This window comes from Pomacea canaliculata, linkage group LG11, assembly GCF_003073045.1.
Source record: "Pomacea canaliculata isolate SZHN2017 linkage group LG11, ASM307304v1, whole genome shotgun sequence".
NCBI classification, from domain to species: domain Eukaryota; kingdom Metazoa; phylum Mollusca; class Gastropoda; order Architaenioglossa; family Ampullariidae; genus Pomacea; species Pomacea canaliculata.
Window position 1 is genome coordinate 22,805,300 of NC_037600.1, and position 21,870 is coordinate 22,827,169.

The following is a 21,870-nucleotide window of genomic DNA, read 5'->3' on the forward strand; positions in this document are numbered from 1 at the left end:
GGCTGAATTGACGAATTGGCGGCTGAATTGACGAATTGGCCTGAATTGACGAATTGGCTGCTGAATTGACGAATTGGCGAATTGGCGGCTGAATTGCGAATTGAGGCTGAATTGAATTGGCGAATTGGCGAATTGGCGGCTGAATTGACGAATTGGCTGCTGAATTGACGAATTGGCGAATTGGCGGCTGAATTGACGAATTGGCAATTGGCGGCTGAATTGACGAATTGGCGAATTGGCGGCTGAATTGACGAATTTGAATTGACGAATTGAACGGCTGAATTGACGAATTGGCGGCGAATTTGAATTGACGAATTGGCGGCAATTGGACGAATTGGCGGCTGAATTGACGAATTGGCTGCTGAATTGACGAATTGGCGAATTGGCGGCTGAATTGACGAATTGCGGCTAATTGGCGAATTGGGCGGCTGAATTGACGAATTTTGGCGGCAATTGCGAATTGGCGAATTGCTGAATTGACGAAATTGGCGCTGAATTGACGAATTGGCGGCTGAATTGACGAATTGGCGAATTGGCGGCTGAATTGACGAATTGGCTGGCGGCTGAATTGACGAATTGCGAATTGGCGGCTGAATTGACGAATTGGCTGCTGAATTGACGAATTGGCGAATTGGCGCTGAATTGAATTGGCGAAATTGCGGCTGAATTGACGAATTGGCGCTGAATTGAATTGGCTTAAATTGACGAATTGGCGGCTGAATTGACGAATTGGCGAATGGCGGCTGAATTGACAATTGGCTGCTGAATTGACGAATTGGCGAATTGACGGCTGAATTGACGAATTGGCGAATTGGCGGCTGAATTGACGAATTGCGCTGAATTGACGAATTGGCGAATTGGCGGCTGAAACATGGCGCTGAATTGGCGAATTGGCGGCTGAATTGACGAATTTTGGCGGCTGAATTGACGAAGAATTGGCGGCTGAATTGACGAATTTGGCGAATTGGCGGCTGAATTGACGCGGCTGAATTGACGAATTGAATTGGCTGAATTGACGAATTGGCGCTGAATTGAATTGCGAATTGGCGGCTGAATTGACGAATTGGCGAATTGGGCTGAATTGACGAATTTGGCTGCTGAATTGACGAATTGGCGAATTGGCGGCTGAAATTGACGTTTGGCGAATTGGCGGCTGAAATTGACGAAAATTGACGAATTGGCGCGGCTGAATTGACGAATTTTGGCGGCTGAATTGACAATTGCTGAATTGACGAATTGGCGGCTGAATTAATTGGCGAATTGGCGCTGAATTGACGAATTGGCTGAATTGGGCTGAATTACGAATTGGCGCTGAATTGACGAATTGGCGGCTGAATTGACGAATTGGCGAATTGGCGGCTGAATTGACGAATTTGAATTGGCGAATTGGCGGCTGAATTGACGAATTGGCGGCTGAATTGCGAATTGGCGGCTGAATTGACGAATTGGCGAATTGGCGGCTGAATTGACGATTTGGCTGCTGAATTGACGAATTGGCGAATTGGCGGCTGAATTGACGAATTGGCGAATTGGCGGCTGAATTGACGAATTGGCGGCTGAATTGACGAATTGGCGAATTGGCGGCTGAATTGACGAATTGGCGAATTGGCGGCTGAATTGACGAATTGCGAATTGGCGGCTGAATTGACGAATTGAATTGGCGGCTGAATTGACGAATTGGCGAATTGCGGCTGAATTGCGAATTGCGGCTGAATTGACGAATTGGCGAATGGCGGCTGAATTGACGAATTGCGAATTGGCGGCTGAATTGACGAATTGGCTGCTGAATTGACGAATTGGCCGGCTGAAATTGGCGAATTGGCGCTGAATTGGCGAATTGAATTGCTGAATTGACGAATTGCGAATTGGCTGCTGAATTGACGAATTTGAAAAATTGCGAATTGGCGGCTGAATTGACGATTGGCCTGAATTGGCGAATTGGCGGCTGAATTGACGAGAATTGACGAATTGCGAATTGGCGCTGAATTGACGAATTGGCGAATTGGCGGCTGAATTGACGAATTGGCGGCTGAATTGATTGGCTGAATTGCGAATTGGCGGCTGAATTGACGATTGGCTGCTGAATTGCGAATTGGCGAATTGGCGGCTGAATTGACGAATTGGCGAATTGGCGGCTGAATTGACGAATTGGGCTGAATTGGCGAATTGCTGAATTGACAAATTGGCGCTGAATTGACGAATTGGCGAATTGGCGGCTGAATTGACTGAAATTGGCGAATTGGCGGCTGAATTGACGAATTGGCCGCTGAATTGACGAATTTGGCGCTGATTGAAGAATTGGCGAATTGACGGCTGAATTGACGAATTGGCGAATTTGCGGCTGAATTGACGAATTGGCGGCTGAATTGACGAATGGCGGCTGAATTGAATTGGGGCTGAATTGACGAACGATTTGGCTGAATTGACGACGAATTGGCGGCTGAATTGACGAATTTGGCGAATTCGGCGGCTGAATTGCGAATTGGCGGCTGAATTGACGAATTGGCGGCTGAATTGACGAATTCGCGGCTGAATTGGCGGCTGAATTGACGAATTGGCGGCTGAATTGACGAATTGGGAATTTGGAATTGGCGGCCTGAATTTGACGAATTGGCGGCTGAATTGACGAATTTGCAGCTGAACAAATTGACGAATTGCGGCTGAATTGACTAATTGGCGGCTGAATTTACTAAATGGCGGCTGAATTGACGAATTGGCAGCTGAACGAATTGGCGAATTTGCGGCTGAATTGACGAATTGGCGGCTGAATTGACGAATTGGCGGCTGAAGGAATTGGTGAATTGGCCGCTGAATTGACAAATTGGCGGCTGAACGAATTGGCGACTTGGCGACTGAATTGACGAATTGGCGGCTGAATTGACAAATTGGCGGATGAATTGAGGAATTGACGGCCTAATCGACGAATTAACGAATTGGCGGCTGAATTGACGAATGTGCGAATTGGTGGCTGAATTGACGAATTGGCGAATTGGCGGCTGAATTGACAAATTGGCGAATTGGCGGCTGAATTAGCGAATTGGCGAATTGGAGAATTGGCGGCTGAATTGACGAATTGGCGAATTGGCGGATGAATTGACGTCTTTTCTTTTCCTTTATTTAAATTTCTTTTTATTTTATTTATTTATTTTATTTTAATGTCTTTTATTTTATTTGATTTTCTTTAAATTTATTTTATTTTATTTTATTTTATTATCATTTATTTTAATTTCTTTTATTCTAATTTCTTTATTTTAATTTCTTTTCTTTTAATTTCTTTTCTTTTCTTTTCTTTTATTATCATTTATTTTAATTTCTTTTATTTAAATTCTTATGAGAAAATACCTGAAAATAGGAAAAAAAACCCGAGAAAAATACAAGAAAATACCAGAAAATACCAGAAAATACTAGAATATACGAGAAAATACACGAAAATATGAGAAAATACGAGAAAATACAAGAAGATACGAGAAAATACAAGAAAATACACAAAAATACCAGAAAATACCAGAAAATAAATTTTAAAAAAAGAAATTAAAATAAAATAAAAGAAATTAAAATAAAATAAAATAACATAAATAAAAGAAGTTAAAATAAATTAAATTAAAATAAAAGATAAGAAAATAAAATAAATTAAAATAAAATAAATTAAAAGAAATGAAATTAAAATAAAATAAAAGAAATTAACATAAAAGAAATCAAATTAAAATAAAAGAAAAGAAATTTAAATAAAGGAAAATAAAAATTAAAATAAAAAAAAAAAAAAGAAAAGAAATTAAAATAAAATAAAAAAAAAGAAATAAAATAAATAAAAAAAATAAATAAAAAGAAATTTAAAGAAAATAAAATAAATTTAAAAAAATAAAATAAAATAAAATAAATTAAAATAAGATGAATAAAATAAAAGAAATAAATTAAAATAAAAGAAACAAAAATAATTTTAAAAAAATAATAGAAAATAAAATAAAATAAAATAAATTAAAATAAAAGGAAATAATATAAAATAAAGTAAAAGAAAAAGAAAAGAAAAGAAATTAAAAGAAAATAAATAAAAAATAAAAGAAATTAAATAAAAGATAATAAAATAAAAGGTAATAAAATAAAATAAATTAAAATAAATTAATAGAAATTAAGATAAAAATTAAAAGAAATTGAATAAAAGAAAATAAAAGAAAATAAAAGAAATTAAAAGAAATAAAATAAAGAAATTAAAATAAAATAAAATAAAAGAAATTAAAATAAAGAAAATAAAAGAAATTAAAATAAAAATAATAAAATACAGTAAAATAAAATAAAATATAATAAAATAAAATAAAAGATATTAAAATAAAGGAAAATTTAAAAAAATTAAAATAAAATAAAATTAAATTAAATTAAAAGAAAAGAAAATAAAAGAAATTAAAATGAAAGATAATAAAATAAAATAAAAGAAAAGAAATTAAAATAAAAGAAAAGAAATTAAAAGAAAAGAAAAGAACAGAAAAGAAATTTAGAGAAAATAAAATAAAAGAAAGGAAATTGAAATAAAATAAAATAAAATAAAATAAATTAAACTAAAATAAAATAAAAGAAATTAAAATAAAAGAAAATTAGAGAAATTAAAATAACAGAAAAGAAAAGAAAAGAAATGAAAATAAAAGAAAATAAAAGAAATCAAAATAAAGGAAATTAAAATACATGTATAAGAAAAGAAATTAAAAGAAATGAAAATAAAAGATAATAAAATAAAATAAAATAAAAGATTTACACCTTCCGAGAACAGGTTGAAAATAGCCTTGACTATGACGTCACAGTCGTCTGCTGTCAGCCTTTCTATTTGCGGTGCGTCCCCAGTCTTACTATATGATACGACTTTATTTGTCCCAGAGGGCAATTCTGTTTCAGCTCGATTAAAATTAAAATTCATAATTGCATGCACAAATCTATTCATGTCTCATTCATTCAAAAATCTCCTAAAATAAACATAGGAGCATCAGGACAAATCGAGTCGAGATTGTGTCACATCTGCGATGCACTGTAACTCATTGGAAACATTTGTCCTGGGAGGAGGAGACACTTGAAAGCTCCTTTCTTACCTAGTTACTACTAAGCTATCATTCTAATATTCTGTTCGGTCTACCATTTGAAGCGAGCAATAAATAATAAATTTCACAGTCTGGGGGTCAAAGGGGCAGATAACTCTAGCGGTGCAGTGAGTCTGTGTAACGTTTTACGAAAGAGTGTGTAGAATGTGTCTGCGAGCGCGTGTAAACATCTGCATGTAAACCACGCTCGCCGCACTCTTTCACCTTTTTCAACAAAAAGGTCCGGCCAACGATTAACACATTTAATGTTTATGAAATTAATTAACGATGAGATGAGGATGGAACAAAATAAAAGAACGCTACTCCCCAAGCGTCAGCCTCCTCCTAACGTTTCTCAGGCGGGCTGGCGAGATGTCCGACTGGACCAGCAGGTTATATCCGACGAATTGTTTTACGAAGTTCGTGAATCTAAAAACCACATTAAAGCCACACCACTTGTCTCGGCGAAGCTGATATATTCCAGTGGGATTAATTGCTACACCACGACTTGGAATACAAATGGTAATCTTCCACTGAAGTACGTTGGATATCCGTTGCAGGCAGTTAACCACACTCTGACCACTCTCAACGGAGCTCTGTACTCTCCAACTGCTTGGTCCCGACTGTCCCGAGAAACGTTAGATCTCCTAAGTTAACTCGTTCTTTTTGTCTTCCTGACCAATCAGGCCCCCTTAGCGACCAGGTAACTAGGACGACCTCCTAACAGTCTTTCTTCGAGACTGTGTCAACCAATCACAAGTACTACATGGCTCTCCATTGCCTACCGTCGCCCTAGTTACACTGTGCTAAGCTCATTTACGTCATTCCATCCATGACGTAAAAAGAATTAGAACTGACGCAGCCTCCGCGCGACTTCCCTCCCCTGGCATCAAGGAGAATTAAAAATAAAATGAATCTAATTAGATTCGCCTGAATCGCGAATCGTTACAGTCTGCTACACTTCATGTTAAGAGAGAGCTCTTTCTCCTCCACCATCTTTATCTACTCTGGCAAATAACAAAGTACCGAAAATCAGTTCATTGTTGTGAAAAAGGAGTTTATTCAGCCGGAAATAACTACGACATTCGTAACCCCCATTTCACGCTCTCTCGCGTGACTTTATTTCTGTTATTTTCACAACCCTAAGCATGCTACACAGCGCATTTATTGTCAACACAGGAAACTAGACGACATGGAGTAAAAAAGAAAAAAAAGGATGCGAATCGCTGTAGTTTTCTCTTTCACAACCACAGTGCAACATTCTGTTAATATTTTAGATATAATATAACATATTTAACAACCAGTCATTTATTGCTGTCACGATGTTTGACCAGCAGAAGTCAGCAAGTGGAAAATTTGCAAGCTCGTTAGGAAACAGACGAAAGAACAGCTTATCTTCACAGGGATTTTTTTGTATCCTTTAGGAAGTCTTTCTGACAGTTTCGACTCCAAGTGGGTTTTGCCTTTAAAGATTTACATTTACTCGTGAAGGGAGAGTATAATGATCTACATCCTTGTCTACATGCGATGGCTTCTCGGGTTGAGTATCTAAACAAATTTATATATTTGTCGATGTGTGTTTTCTCTTGCCTAGAAGGTAAGTTCTGTTTGTCTGGTCATCTATTTATGACAATAGAATATTACTTTAGGTTATTGACAGTGTATATGTTTGTCGTGATTTGATTTCTGTAAGACAACTTAATCCATACTGTATGAAAAATAAAATTGAACAGACATCACAGCCGACGACGGTTAAAGACTGTTGTACATACACAGATATTGAAAGATAAACAAGCAACCAGTTTGATGAACTATTGTTTATAATCTTGATGACACTGTTAGTAGAACGCATATCATCAGCTGTGTAACATGAGACGGTCATATAAGATGTTGGATGACCGACATTTCAAGTTTAATATTATTGTTTACTATGTAAATTCATCCCTATAACCTCTGACCCTCATATGGCTTCTAGTAGTGAGATCTCTAGTAGTGAGATGGAAAAAAAATTCCGGGTGGAAACTACAATAATCTCTCTTGATTGACCACTGACAGTTCAAATGAATACAATGACAATTTTTTTATAGTTCATCACACAAAAAAACATTCATCGCTTTTCACATTGTTTCCAGCGGCAAGATCCATGAATATACTAGTCAATGGAGGTCATCAAAACTTGACGCTGACTCTCAAAGAAAAGTTTGAACTCAATTTTTATTTCGTTGATGGTTTGAAGGATGCTCAGAACATTACGGTCTATGTACAGCATCGTCTCCCAGGGTCAACTGTCTTTAACTCGAAATGTATTCTCAAATATTCTCGCGAGAATTGCACGAGCACAACAACACTCTGTCGCTGCATGGGGCCACCTTTGGCCAACTACAGCCTCAGCAAGGTCTTCACACAGGAAGATGCTGGGACCTGGGTTGTCACACTATGGAAAGCACAGAATCAAGTTAAGGAGACTATAGATATTTTTGTTGAAGGTCTGTCACAGGTTTAAAGTTCACAAATATATAATACATGAATTTACTGTCATATTTCCCCCCCCCTCTCACTTTCTCTTAAGTGGTCAGAAAAGTTGAGTTATTTACAACAACGAACCAAAGATTTAAAACATTTACATTAATTTAGCATATTAGGCAATAGTCTCCCTTAGCTTTGCGATGCAGTCATTTTTTTATTAAAAATTCTCGTTCTTCTTCAATTCTTTTGGGTTAATTAAACACAATGTCTAAGATTATACTTTCTATTATTTTTTCCTCTGTGAAAAAATATATAAAACTATAAAAAATAGAAGAACTCATTGTTAAATTTCAAATTAATTATAAGCAATTAAAGATTTTTGTGTTAAATTAATCTTTTTTTTAGTTTTATAAATTTTTAAAAAGCATTGTTAAGTACAGCAGAAAACTGTGTTGACAGAAAACACAAGTGAATCTACATTGTCTGCTGCCGTCATCTCCATTGTCAGCTTCATCATTGTATCTGCTGTCGTCAGTTTGTCATTCCTAATCTTCTGGTGTTGGTCCAGGTTCTTCGTGAAAACAGTCCTACTCATTGTCATGGCATCAACAGGTACGGACTTGTATGTCTCATAAATCTTCTCATGAAGTCTTACATGCAGCGATGTAACCATAAATAAAGAGATAGTAAATTCTGTAGAATGTTATGGTACTGTCACAAAGCAGAAGCATAGCTTTTTACAAGTTTGATTCTTAATAAGAGGCAATAAACTAAAGAAGACAGCTCATTGATTTTATTTATTTATGTAGCTAGGAGGCTGGTAGGCATAGTAAATAAAAGAATACAAGCAGGAAATATTGATAGTAAAGTAACTTTTCACAATCAAAATGTTCTCCATGCTGGCAAGTCAACACAATGTTTTAGGACAGTAGCACTTGAGGTTACAATAATACTCCCTATTCAGACAAATTCATGCACTTATTTACAAATTTATGAAGTAAAACTGAATTATGTACTTTTTAGTGTCATGTTGATTGTGATCGAGAAAAAAATTTCTTTCAGACACACCTTCAGATGTCTTTCACAGAGAATCAACCTTCATGCTTAAGAAGTCAAGAAACATTTACAACATTAGCTCTAAAACATTATCAGAAGCTGCAACCACTTTAAACAACCTAGCAACAACTTGTAAACCAGCAACAGCATTACTGGAACCAGCAATAGCTTTACCTGGACCAGCAACAAAATTACCTGAACCAGAAGTGGCGTTACCTGAATCAGCTCTATCCTTTCCAGCACAGGCTCTACCTCAGCCACCAACAACATTACCCGGATCATCAAATGCTTTACCAGCAACAGCTTTTCCTGAAACAGTAGTTCCACTATCATTGTCAGCACTAACTACACAGTTATCGCCACCAGCAAAAGCACAGCCACGGAAACATCCGGCACTACCACCGCCACCAGCGCCATCGCCAACAACAGCACTGCCACCACAAGCACAAGCAAAGGTACCACCACCAACACCAAAACCACCGCTAGCAACAGCATCAGAGGAATGGGCAACTGCACCACAATCTCCACTGTTACCAGCACCAGCACTGTCACCACAAGCACTATCAAAGGTACCGCCGCCAACCCCGCCAAAACCACCGTTACAAGAATCGGCATCTGCACCACCATCTCCACCACCGCCAACACCAGCACTGTTACCACAAGGACTACCAAAGCTACCACCAGCAACGCCACCAAAACCACCGCAAGCAACAACATCAAAGGAATCGGCATCAACATAACAACCTCCACTAATGCCAACACCAGGACCATCACCAGCATTAGTATCAGCTTCAACATCTTTATCAATTATAAAACCGCCATTCAAAATCACTTTTAGCATCTGATTGTTAAATGTTGACCGTAGCAAAGAAAATGGTGAAATGCAACATCCGTCACCCTAATTGCTGTTATTGAAAATCTGGAATTTGTTGAAGTTGCGATAAAAAAACAGGTTTTTGCATGACCTTCGACCTGTGCCTTAGAAGCGTCTTCATCATAGGAGAGTGATGTCCCTTCCTCTAATCGTCTCGAGGGCGACTCTCTCCCTCAGTTTTTCATATTTGTCCATTGACCTGCTTTTTTGTGTTTAATGTTCATCATTACATCTGTTATTATTTTTGTTACATTTCTGGATGGATTTCTGTATTTTCGCCACTTGTCCTGTGCAATTTTATTTTTACTGTGTGTAAAGCGCCTTGAGTCTGACTGATGCTGGAAAAAAGGCTCTAGACCAGGGGTGGGCAATTAATTTTCCCATGGGGCCGCATGAGAAATTGAGATGGTTTTAGAGGGCCGGACTAATATAGTTAACTCAGTTTAACCCAATACTGTATATATAATATATAACGGCGGGCGGGCCAACGGGCGGGCCGGTCAGAGACAGGAGGCGGGCCGGATCCGGCCCGCGGGCCGGCATATGCCCAGGTCTGCTCTAGACAAATGGGCTTATTTGTTTATTTAATTTGCAAAGAGATAGTTTAGCCTTTGGTTTGTTTTTAATCTGTGCTTTGTTGTTTGGCTTTTCTTTTTGGTTTTAAGAACAGATTTTAGACTAAATAACTTTAATCAGCAAAGGTTTAGTGCTACTACCATGCGACCATAGTTTTGAGACAATTAATTCTAAATTGTAAAAAGATTCCTTGGTTTTTAGTTTCTTTTTTATTTATCTGATTTTTATTTGTAGACTTTTGTCTTTTCATTCGTCTTTATAATTTAGCAATTGATGTACTGTTAAGAAACACCGAAAATACAAGAACATTCAGCTATGATCAAACGCACTTGTTTTCCTCTTTGTCAGTTTGTGTGTGTGGTTGAATGGGTGGATGGGTGGGTGTCTATTTACAGTTTAAAACAATAAAGAGAGCAGTGATAGCTCTTATAAAAAGTTGTTTCACAAATCCTCTACAACGCTTACTACTGTAGTCTGCCTGCACTACCCCGAAACCGTCGGAGAGAAGGAAATAATTTGAGGATAAGGGAAGAGATGAGGAAGATAACAGTTATGGTAACTTGTATTTATTGTTCATTAGAATTAAACAAAGATTTTGTTCTTGTAAAACACTGAATTAGTTTCGCTTATGCAGGACACGACATGAGCGCCATCTGCACGCATGCGCACGCATAAAGATGTCTTCTCGTGCAGTTTATGAAGGGAGCTTTGCTCGATCTGTGTTTATGGTGGCGATGTCAATGAGTTTATCTTTCGTTGTCGCAGGTACGTGTTGGTAACTTAATGGTTAGTTTTCTCCTCCCTCTTTCAAGAATACATTGTAGTTGGTTAAAGGGTCCTAATGCGCAGGACAGCTGAAAGATGGTAGCTCAGTGCCGTGGAATGTAAACAAAGAAGGACGAAATCCATTTTTTGCAACCTACTTCCTAGACACTGTCAACCTGTGAATTCACTGCCCCATGAACGTTTGTCGTTAGTTTCTGTAGGTTTTGATATTTTTGCTTTCGTATAATTTCAATAGACCGGCTACAAATACAAATAAAAAGTAAAAAAAAAAATGTTGACTTGTTATAAATCAAGTAGAGGGGATATAATACTTGAATGCTTAGAGCTCTAGTTTTTTTTGTGTGCCTAATTAAAGGCTACTATCACTAGAATTTTCTAGTCGTCTCGCAAAATTTGAATTTTTTTAAAGACACTAGTTAAAGAGATTGACGGGAAAGCGCACAAACGATTATGTTTCCGAGTACATATGACATGAGGACACTAAATGTTTTATTCCCTCGTCAAATTATTTCCTCCTTTGAATTCCTCTTTCTTGTTTGCCCTTCAAACTCAGCATCCACGCACATTCATAAGCTTATACAAAAAGCATGTTTGTTGTTTGCTGAAAGCATCGCAGCTGCGTCTAATAAACGCATTTCTTGTCTTAGAAAACTACTTGAGTTTTAAAGGTCAAGGCGAAGACCGCAGTCTGAGTGTGGAAGAAGGTGTGTTGTCGGACATTGATTTCTTCCTGGAAAACTCCACCTCCCTGGGAGGACAGATAGATCATAGTTCAGCATCAGCAAGGGCCTAACATGACATACAACAGGAAATGTCGAATAATCCACGAAAATGAATGGCCGCTCGACTGCCACATACAAGGTCCGTGCCTGTGTGAAAATTTCACTTCAGAAACTTTGAAGTACAAACTCAAGATGGTGTTCTCACAGGCCGACAGCGGGCGCTGGCAGTTCGCAATTTTTAACGGTGCCAAGTGTCGACATAACCATACATGTAAAGGGTGAGTTGCTTTGGATTTCTGTTTATCTTTCTGACCGTGCCTACTTGATTGCGTATGCAGTTTAGTGTTTACAGTTGATTTTCTATCGTTTTTCTCTGTCCATATCTCACTCTCAGTTTTCTGTCTGTCCTTCACCCTCTTCATAAGTCTTATATGTAATCTGCCCACAAACCTTTTGATATATGACACTCTGTCTCATGTTATATCTGACCACTAACTTGTCTATAATTCTTTCTGTCTTCTGTCTCATTGTCCACCAGTTTGTCTATATGTAAAACTTCCTTTTTATCCATCACCCTTTCAATCTAAATAACTCGATACAATCCTCTTTATATCTGATGTTTTAGCAATGGATGCATCTTAATAATATAAAATATGACATTTGAAGTTTATGGGAAATAAATTTATGTCACACATAGGTGCTACAGGGAATGTTACACAACAATCTTCCCTCGAAAGTGACAGTGACTTTACAGCCATCATTGTTATATCAACACTTATTGTTGTCCTCGCCGTCTCGTCAACCGTTGTTATTTGGTATTGCCCGATGTTTGTGGTGAGAACGACCTCAGACATTATCATTACCATCAGACGTAAGACTTGTTTATTTTTTACTATCTTTCCTTCCGTTTATTTTTCCAATTTTAATGTTTTCGGGATATAAAAGTTTATTTTACATGTTTGAGTGAATTTTGTAATTGCAAATATTTGCTAATCTAGCTTTGTCTATGGTTTATCTGCTAAATAAGAGAATAATAAATTTATCCAGAGGGGGATCATTTACTCTTACGAACTCAAGAACGGTCTTCAACCGGTTTTCTTTGGTTTCTTTGATTTTAGTTTTAAGATCGGTTACAGATGATAGAGCTCACACAATTTTGAACATTAGTTACTACCTTATGTGTGTAGTGTATGGATCGAATCAAGCGGTTTTCTTGTTGCTTTGACAGGGTTTGCTTGGGAAAGATGAAGCAATTGAGTGTGAAAATCCCAGCGATATCGCTACAGCCTCTATCATCGACAACAACACTTCACCTTTCACCACCAGTACCTCCTCTTTGGCAAACAGCACCAGACCCAGCAATATCAACATCAACGTCACCTCCATTGACAACATCACCACTAACAATAGGACAACAACACCAGATCCAACAATAGAACCAACAACACCAGACCCAACAATAGAACCAACAACACCAGACCCAACAATAGGACCAGCAACACCAGACCCAACAACATCAGTACCAGCTACACCAGAATCTCCAACACCAGCACCACCAACTCCAGTAACCACAGCATCAGCACCAACAACAAACCAGCAACACCAACAACAGCATTAACAGCATCGATCACAGTTGAAAACAACATCAGCACCAGAACGCCAGTACAAACATCATCGGCAACAGCATCACCAACTCCTACAAAATCAACAGTAACAAATTTAAGTACTAATATCATCAGAACCAATAATACCAGAGACAGCAACACCCTTGCAAACAACACCATTATCATCACTAGATCCAACAGCAGCAGCAACAACAAAACCAGCACCAACATTATCCGCACAAATAATATCAGTAACAACCACACCAATTCAAACAACAGCAACATCATCACCACCTCCTACAGCAGAAACAAAACTAGTTCCAACATCACCAGCACCGATAACACCAGAGACAACAACACTCATACAAACAACATCAGCATCATCCCTAGGTCCTTCAGCAGCAGCAACAACAAAACCAACATCGCCAGCACCAATATCAGGAGCGTCATCGCCATCAGTACGTCCATCACAACAACCTCCACCACCGCCGCAGCTACAACTTATTGTGGAACCATTACTAAAAGAATCAGCGCCAGCATCAGCACCAAAGGCACCAGAACCAGCGACCTCGCCGGAACAAACAACAGCAACAACACTGACACATCCAACACCTGTTCCATCAACAAAAGAGTCTGGACAAGCAGGAGCGCAACCACTATTGGTCTCAGAAGCAATGCTGACATTAAAAGTATCATCCCGACCACCTATACCTCCAAAGCCAACTGTAAAATCACTGTCACCAGCACTGCTTCAACATAAAGGACTAGCAGCATCTTCACCAAAAGCACCAACACCAATAACACCATCACCGAAGCCACCGCCTGCCATCCAACACCAAAACCATCCGCAGCCCTGCGACTACTTGGAGTCTAGCTGCTCGTCTACAGACACTTGAGGTGACATTAAAGGAACAGTTCTCGACACATTCTTCCTTCCTGTAGACAAAAGAATTAACGACTAAGCGAGCAGGCACACGGACATTTCTTGAAAGTGTTGTTTCATATTCCTTCTGTTAGTAAATTTATCCCACATCTCCTTACTTTGCTAGGTTTTGTTGTCCATTCAGAAACTGCAGTTTCGCTTCTACATTATTTAAAATTTGTACCAAATGATATTTTATGTTTGATAGTGCTCTTTTATGTTGTTGATTTTATTTAAGTTTCTTTCATCTTCGTGGTTCCATATCCTTGCACTAGGGAACAGGAACAGTCTAGCCTCCCTTGTTACTATCTGTTCAAGATCACCGGAACGAGGAAGAGGGACTTGGTGGCCTTTTGTCATCAGCAAATCCTCAGGAAGGCATCACACATCCTCTATATTTCTGATCATGTGTTGACATGTGAGTTCTCACTCTTGCTGTCTGGCTGTAGGTACCCGATGTCTGTATACAGAACCAATGGTCACCGCAACTCATTTATTCCACGTGCCATTCACTTGAAGTCTACTGGCAGCCATCTTGTACTAGACTGAGTTGACCTGGGGTCACCAACGGTTTCTTACTGTTCCTATGCGTGTATATGAGAGAGAAATTATTTTGACTTTATATATATTTCTAGAATATAATGACTACAGTTAATTGCTCTTATGGATTAATAAAGTTGTGTTGTATTGCAATAAACACGAGTTGATGTTGGTAGACAGAGATCAGTGGCTTGATACCGATGCTTTAGTGTTCCATTTTTTTACGGGTATCAATAAGCAATGCTCTGTCTGATAAAAGATAACATGGACATTCTTTATGGTCTTGCTAGTGGATTTTTGACAGGTGTGTTTTTTATTTACTTGTATGTCATTAACAATTATCCTGTAAACTTTATAAAACAGATATTTTATTTTCATTACAAACCAAAGTGTTTACTACAATCAAATGATGTGAAAAGCAAACCAGAAAAATATATATACGAATATAAAAAATACTGGAGAGTTTTTCTGCAGAGTTCCTTTCGTGAGGAACATACATTGTGGAAGACACCTCTACTCAGGGGAGGAAATCGGCAAACTCAAGAGTAATTATACCGAGATTTAAAATGCGCCTCTGTTCTAAAATGCTTCAAAAATAAACTATTCGTGGTAAACCATAGTAATCAAAACGGATGTTTCTGTTTATAATTTATTTCATTTTCTGTTTCGTGGCGGTGTTGAAGTATTGCTTTTATACTGATTTACTTCCCCTGAAAGTTATATTGCCACCAAACTAAGTCCTGTTCAGTCTGTCCATTGTTCCGGTCGCTGTTGCAGTCATGTTGCAATCGCACATCCAGCAGAAGATTATACAATAAGATGTCATTAGGCAGCTATTCATATACTTATTGTCTCTCGACGAGGAAATATTTCAATCGAAGATAAATTTAGTGAAGTCTGCTCTTTGATGAATACCAACGCCCTGTGACTTTCTTTTGAGGAAGACCATTGCACTTAATCTTGGAGTGTTTACTTCTATACTCATCCAAATAAGCATCACCTTTGTAAGTAAAATTTAATTTGAAAAAGATTCTCTTTGCTGTACTTTCTTCTCGCCATTATTATTATTAACAATAACAATACAATAATAACAATAATAATAAAAAAATATGCTCTTTGGTATTAAAAAACATGTAACTGACACAAACTACCTATAATAACGGATCAAATTTAATTACAGTAACAACGACAGATGATCGCACATTCACAGACATACAAGAATGAACACACACACACACACACATCCTCTAAAGCACACGCACACAGAAACACACGTAAAGATACAGGAACAAAATTTTAGTTTCATTTGTTGAGAAAACAACTTAGAAGTCAGTTCGTATTTTCTTTTTTTCTCTGGAGTTTTACTAGCAAACACCTATTTCCTCCTGAATATGTACAAATATCTAGACTATTGCACAGCTCTTGACAAGAGTAAATATTTATAAGAGGACATGTATATTTATACTCATCAGTGACAAGCTTGGAAGGAAGCTGGTGGAAGCGAAACTTGTGTTTCTGCCAGGATCAGATAATTACACATATTTAATAAGTTGTGATGCAGCTGGAAGAGTTGAGAGGTCAGGGTTAGATGTTCAAGAGATTTTCTTTAATCATACATCACTCACATGAGTACGACCTTGTCTTTAATTATATATTATACATTATTTACAGCGTAAAGAGAGGAGGGTGGGATTCGATCACACAGCCTCAGACTGTATTTCATTCCTGCCAAAGAAGCAGACCGGAAGTGCGCAGTGATTTGATTTTGTCACAGACCGTCCACACAACAAGGAAATATTTTGATGGTTGATACAGCCAGTGATTTTCACTCCTCGTAGAACGAAAAAGTCCTGAGTTTAATATTTAGGCAGACAGCTGTGCTTTCTCCACCATCAAGGAGCAATGCCTTTTCCAAGAATTTTTTCCAGAAGATTCTTCATCGTGTTGCTAGAATGTTATGGTCTGCATTGTTTTAATAGGTAGGTATCTTTTTTCATAACATTTTAGCTTTATGTGGTGCAAGTTACAATGTTTAACCGACACAAGCTAGTAGTATAAATGATACAAAAGACAAATCAAAACACAGACACACGCACACATATACACAGACACGAACAACACACTCACAAACACACACACACACGAGGAACGCGCAAGTTGGGTAATGAAGTTAAACACAAAGATACAAAACTAAAAATCGACAGGAAGGCTTTAAAGTATTTTATTGTTTATTTTCCTTGCAGCTGAGTGTCGCACGTGGCAACTATACACCGACAGCCAGAATATTTCTGTGGAGAGCGGAGTGGAGTCAAACATCGACTTCTTCCTCAGTGATTACAGACATTTAGAAAAAGATATACGAATTATCGTGCAAAGACGAGGAAGTAACAAGATTTATGAAACGAAATGCCAATTAAATCACTCTGCGACAAGATGTACACGAGAATACGGGCCATGCGAGTGTGTAGGGGAAAGGTCAGAGTCATATCAGTACCGACTGAAGATGAACTTTAGTGAACAAGATGGCGGCCTGGGGACGTTGCTGCTCACCATCTTCAATTACAGCCAAACAGCCGTTAACGTCCAAGTCATTCGTGAGTGGCTTTTTAACTCACCCGCTTCCTTCTTTTGAACTTTTTGACTGTCTTTCTTTATCCTTTTTATAATTTACCTTTCATCTTGCGCTATTTCTTTATTTTTCTTTCATATATCTCAATACTTCAATAATAATTATTTTTCTGTCCCTCTATATTTTAGTTACCCCCCTATCTTCACTGCTTCTCTCGTTATTGTTTTTATTTCTGTAACGTGTCTGTCTATAAAAGTTATGCTTTGAACAGACAGAAGAACCCTTCACAAGAAAGAGAGTTGAATGAAACTTCGACAGTGACACTCGTCACAAACGCCATCAACGATGATTCTTTGTCTACAACTGTCATTATCGCTGTCTCTACCATCAGCATTGTTATTATGATCATCTCCAGTTTCGTCCGTGATACTCAAAAGGTGTCGTCCCAGATCCTACTTTCGACAAACCTACAAGTTCTCGCTACAAGAGCGGGTATGATGATGTTTTTCTTGCTTTTTCTTCCACGTCTGCTTTCCTACATTTTGTTTGTTTCCTTCACTGAATATCTTTTTGTTACCGCTCCTTTTACTCCTCTTCGTTCATTGTACTTTGTCATTTTTTCACGTCCTTAGTCTTGATTTATGACTAATTTGTATGAACATTTAAAGAAAGTTTTTAACGAAAACTGTTTTCGGTGTTAAAATGTAAATGCAGAGAGTAGAAATATCGGAAGCGATGATTGCTATTTGACGCAAAATGTTTTTAAAACCCACCGTGTAAAAGTAGCATACAAACAAGATACAAGTGTGAGACATAAATTATTTAATAAAAATAGTACTTTTCAAAGACATTTCACAAACTATTTATTGCTACACTTGATAAAAGACGAGAATAAAAACAAAAAATAATGTTAGCGCATTCCACTTCTTTGTTTGAACATTGCAGAACAGCGAACGAGCTAACAGAAATGCATTCCGAAGACCGGCATCAGTATGATGTTCCTGAAAATGTGGAATACACTGACTGCAGATCGCAGACTGTAGGGGAACATTAGTCACGTGATGAGCAGTCAGCCAATACAATGACGCAGGGCTGACTTTAAGCCCTCGCGTTGACGTCAGATATTTTTAGACTGTGTGCGAACGTCAGCGCCAGTCTGATGCATGCTAGTATTTTTGCGAGTAACAAACGTATCACGAACCAAAAAAATCTCACACATTCATACACATATTCTCTCTCACTCTCTCTGTCTCACTCTCTCTCACACACATAGAGATAAACTGGCAGATGGGAAGACATTATTAGAAATCAGCTCCAAAAGTCGTCGTCGTCGTCGTCATCATCTCATCATCATCATCATCATCATCATCATCATCATCATCATCATCATCATCATCATCCGTGGCATTATTGTTGCAATGTTCATGCCTAAATGTGTTTTTTTATTTATCATACATGTACGAGTTTTCAGACAAAAGTTTTCATAATAATATCTATAGTACCTCGTTCTTTTCTAAACTGATGAATCTTTGTTTGCTGACTGCGCTTGAACCCAGCAATAAAGGCGACATAATGAGGGAATTTGTTATTGTGTTTCACATTATTGAGTTATATTTCATGAATAGGTGTATGATTTCGAATGTGTGGTGTGTATGTGTATTACAAACTTCTTATACACACTACGAAATAAATAAAATGTGCTTATTTGTACTTCCACACCATCTTGTCTTTCTCATTCTCTCTCTTTCCCTGTCTGTCTGTCCTCCCGTCCGTCCGTCCGTCCGTCCGTCCGTCCGTCCGTCCGTCCGTCCGTCCGTCTGTCTGTCTGTCTGTCTGTCTGTCTGTCTGTCTGTGATAATAAGACTGTCAAAAATTTATTCAGCTGTGCTTCTGCTTCCTTTAAAGTCTGCCTGCTCTTTTCTTCTTCTGCTATTAGCCTAATTAACTATCAGAGTAAAATAATTATATATTTATATCTTCTTTATAAGCATATTGCCTTAGTAAGCATAACTGGGGTAACATTCTAGTTACAGTGTTTTTATTACAGAATAACCTCTATTGTATAAGTGACTTGTTTGCACCAACATGTTTTGCTATCAGAACACAACTTCTGTGTTCACGAGAGACAGTCTCAGCCAAAGTTAACTGGGAAAACTTTATTCTCACTATCCTTCCTGTATATGACATATGAGGAACTATGGGTGTAGCTATGTAACTCGTATTATGCCACATCCTGTTCTTCATCCACTTGAAGAGTGACAATGTCTCAAAGCAGTAATCCCTACATTTAACACCAGACTGATCACTGCTTTCTAAGCTGGTACAATTGGTAATTAGTGGTGCACTAAATGATTGAAACAATTCTTAGGAGTAGTTACGTTGATCTCTAATCATTCACTCAATAATAATAATAATAACAACAACAATAACAACAATAACAACCATAACAACAACATCAAGTTTGTAACTTTTTTAACATTCCTTACAACCACCTGCTTGACCACGTGACCTTTAGCCTCGGCACAAGGCTTAGAGAATTTTCTTATGAAGCAATTTGTTTTATATTTCATATATTTGTGACATCAGAGCTTTGTCTATTAACTTCCCATAGAGAAGCGATGATCACCATACAAACAACAAGCAATACAAAACACTGAGTTGGGAGAATAGCAGGTTTTAGAAAGCTGTACAGATTCTAGAAGATTTCATGTCCACTTAAGAAGCATGTCTAATTCGTTAAGAGATTAATCTGAGAACAGGGAAGAAGGACATTTCTCACAGAAGTATAAATCTCCAAAACTTTTCACTAAATAAATATCTTGTGGTCTGACAAAGAAAGGACACAGTACAGGACGACCAATGCAGTCTTTGTCAGTCGTAATCCAGTTCTTCCTCTGATTACCACTCTCCAAGGTGTCTTGATTAAGTCTTCGACAGGAAGTCGTGCCGGGTCACATGGCCAAAGATCATCTTATCTCGTTTGAGTGTTGGAAGTAGAGGTTCCTGATGTCCTACGAGTGTGGACATATTGTTCTGTGCAAATAATGTGCGTACAGTAGTAAATTTGAAGGTGTTCTCCAGCTGATTGTTATAATTCTAATTTTTTTTTAAAAAGACAATGAGGTTTGAACTGGAAAACAAAAATGATCTACCGTTTAAATATATTCGTTTTTTGATTTTTTTTTGACTGCCTGTTGCAGTTCCTCAGTCTGTTTTTGAGTGCGGTGTGTACAATGAGGAGGGGCAAATTGTCTAACTGGTGGTAATATCCGTTCACAAATGTGCGTGTATATAAATATATACAAGGTGGTAAAATATGGGGAAAAGGAACCAGTGTTCATCTCTCAGTCAGATCATAATAAGAGTCAAGGCTACACTCGTGTAAAACGTTGACACAGAACAGAGTTTCATGACAAAAAAGTAGAATTAAACGGTCGTTCCGATTGGACAAAGTCTTTCAGTTTCAAGCAAAATTTCTACATTCCTGTCAATCTGCTCGTGTCTGAGAGTAGTAGCAGACACTTAGTACAATTACCGTTTGGACAATTAATTTTACACATTAGTTTCTTCGTTTACTAGAAAAAAGCAATTATCTCAGTGATCAAAGAACGAAGAACAAAGTACCATGACGACAGTAAAGATGAGGGAAAAAATCAGATCGCAAGAATATTTGTAGTGAACAATCCGTCTGTTTATCAGAGGACAACTTTTGTCACAGTATCACTTAGAAAAACAACAAAATCCACTTAAATCTGGAGAGCTAGTCTCCTCAGTCAAGTAAAGATTAAGACTATACAGAAATTTAACTTGTAAATATTTGTACCAAGGACATTTCTCACGCACAAGAAACCTTTGAGTGTAATCTCAATAATCTGTCATTGGGAATAATTCCTTTTCACTAATTAAGACCTTCTCGATGTTCCTTATTTATGCAGACGATGGTGTTCATGCTTACAGACTTGCTGTCCTTTCACCGCCATAAACCAACACAACAATGTTTTGTCTCAAAATTTGTCACCCAGAGTTTTTAATCTTGATGCTGTTGACTAGTTTAGCGGTTTTGCCTCCAATAGGTGAGTATAACAATTATTATGCTGATTAGTATGCTGGTGTATTACATAATACTATTAAGAAAAAGTTATTTTTTAAGAATGCTGAACAATTTGTAACTTGTTGGTTGACAACATTTTTTCATTTATCCATGCAGCATTATTAGATTATTATGCAAAAGTGTAACAGTTTTAACGGATTTTCATTCAGTATCCATATCATCTTCAAACATTTAAGAAGTGTTACTGCAAAGACATGAATAAAGTCAGTCTAATTAAACAATGTTAATAACAACCAACTACAAACACTTAAGGGTAAAGAGCATATAAAATAATATTTTCACTTACAAGAATGTTATCACTTTCGTGTATCCTCGTTGCCAACGAAACCTACACTTTACAATATGCTGTAGTTATACATATTACCACAACTAAGTAGCAGCATTTAAAACCCCATCATTGTTACTGTTAGGCAGTAATGAATGTATGATGAGGGCATCACAAAGCTCTTGCAACCGGAAAAATCTACATTTAAATAGTTCCCGTTACTCAGAGTCAGGGTAGTCAGAGTAATGGTGAAAAACTAAAACTCCTTTCTCCTTTTTTTATTTGCTTAACCCATTTCAGTTCAGTCACTTGACCTATG

General features: G+C 37.6%; 2 protein-coding genes and 2 long non-coding RNA genes across 4 annotated transcripts; all 4 read left to right on the forward strand.

Moving 5' to 3' along the window:
• The first annotated feature begins 6,538 nt into the window (after positions 1 to 6,538).
• LOC112576089 (formin-like protein 5) lies at positions 6,539 to 9,531 on the forward strand. Its single transcript, XM_025258339.1, has 4 exons — positions 6,539 to 6,657; positions 7,193 to 7,546; positions 7,986 to 8,138; positions 8,589 to 9,531. Exons 1-4 carry the CDS (start codon positions 6,588 to 6,590, stop codon positions 9,320 to 9,322), a joined length of 1,311 nt encoding a protein of 436 aa, XP_025114124.1. The 5' UTR covers positions 6,539 to 6,587; the 3' UTR covers positions 9,323 to 9,531.
• Positions 7,420 to 9,420, forward strand: LOC112574717 (putative GPI-anchored protein pfl2). Its single transcript, XM_025255945.1, has 3 exons — positions 7,420 to 7,515; positions 8,062 to 8,138; positions 8,901 to 9,420. Exons 1-3 carry the CDS (start codon positions 7,420 to 7,422, stop codon positions 9,418 to 9,420), a joined length of 693 nt encoding a protein of 230 aa, XP_025111730.1.
• A 1,149-nt stretch (positions 9,532 to 10,680) lies between the features above and the next one.
• On the forward strand, positions 10,681 to 12,407 carry LOC112576107. The gene is made up of 3 exons (XR_003101760.1): positions 10,681 to 10,797; positions 11,466 to 11,818; positions 12,238 to 12,407. It is a non-coding gene; the product is annotated as an uncharacterized LOC112576107 (long non-coding RNA).
• Positions 12,408 to 17,424: 5,017 nt separating this feature from the next.
• On the forward strand, positions 17,425 to 18,759 carry LOC112576106. Its single transcript, XR_003101759.1, has 2 exons — positions 17,425 to 17,667; positions 18,121 to 18,759. It is a non-coding gene; the product is annotated as an uncharacterized LOC112576106 (long non-coding RNA).
• The last annotated feature ends 3,111 nt before the right edge of the window (positions 18,760 to 21,870 follow it).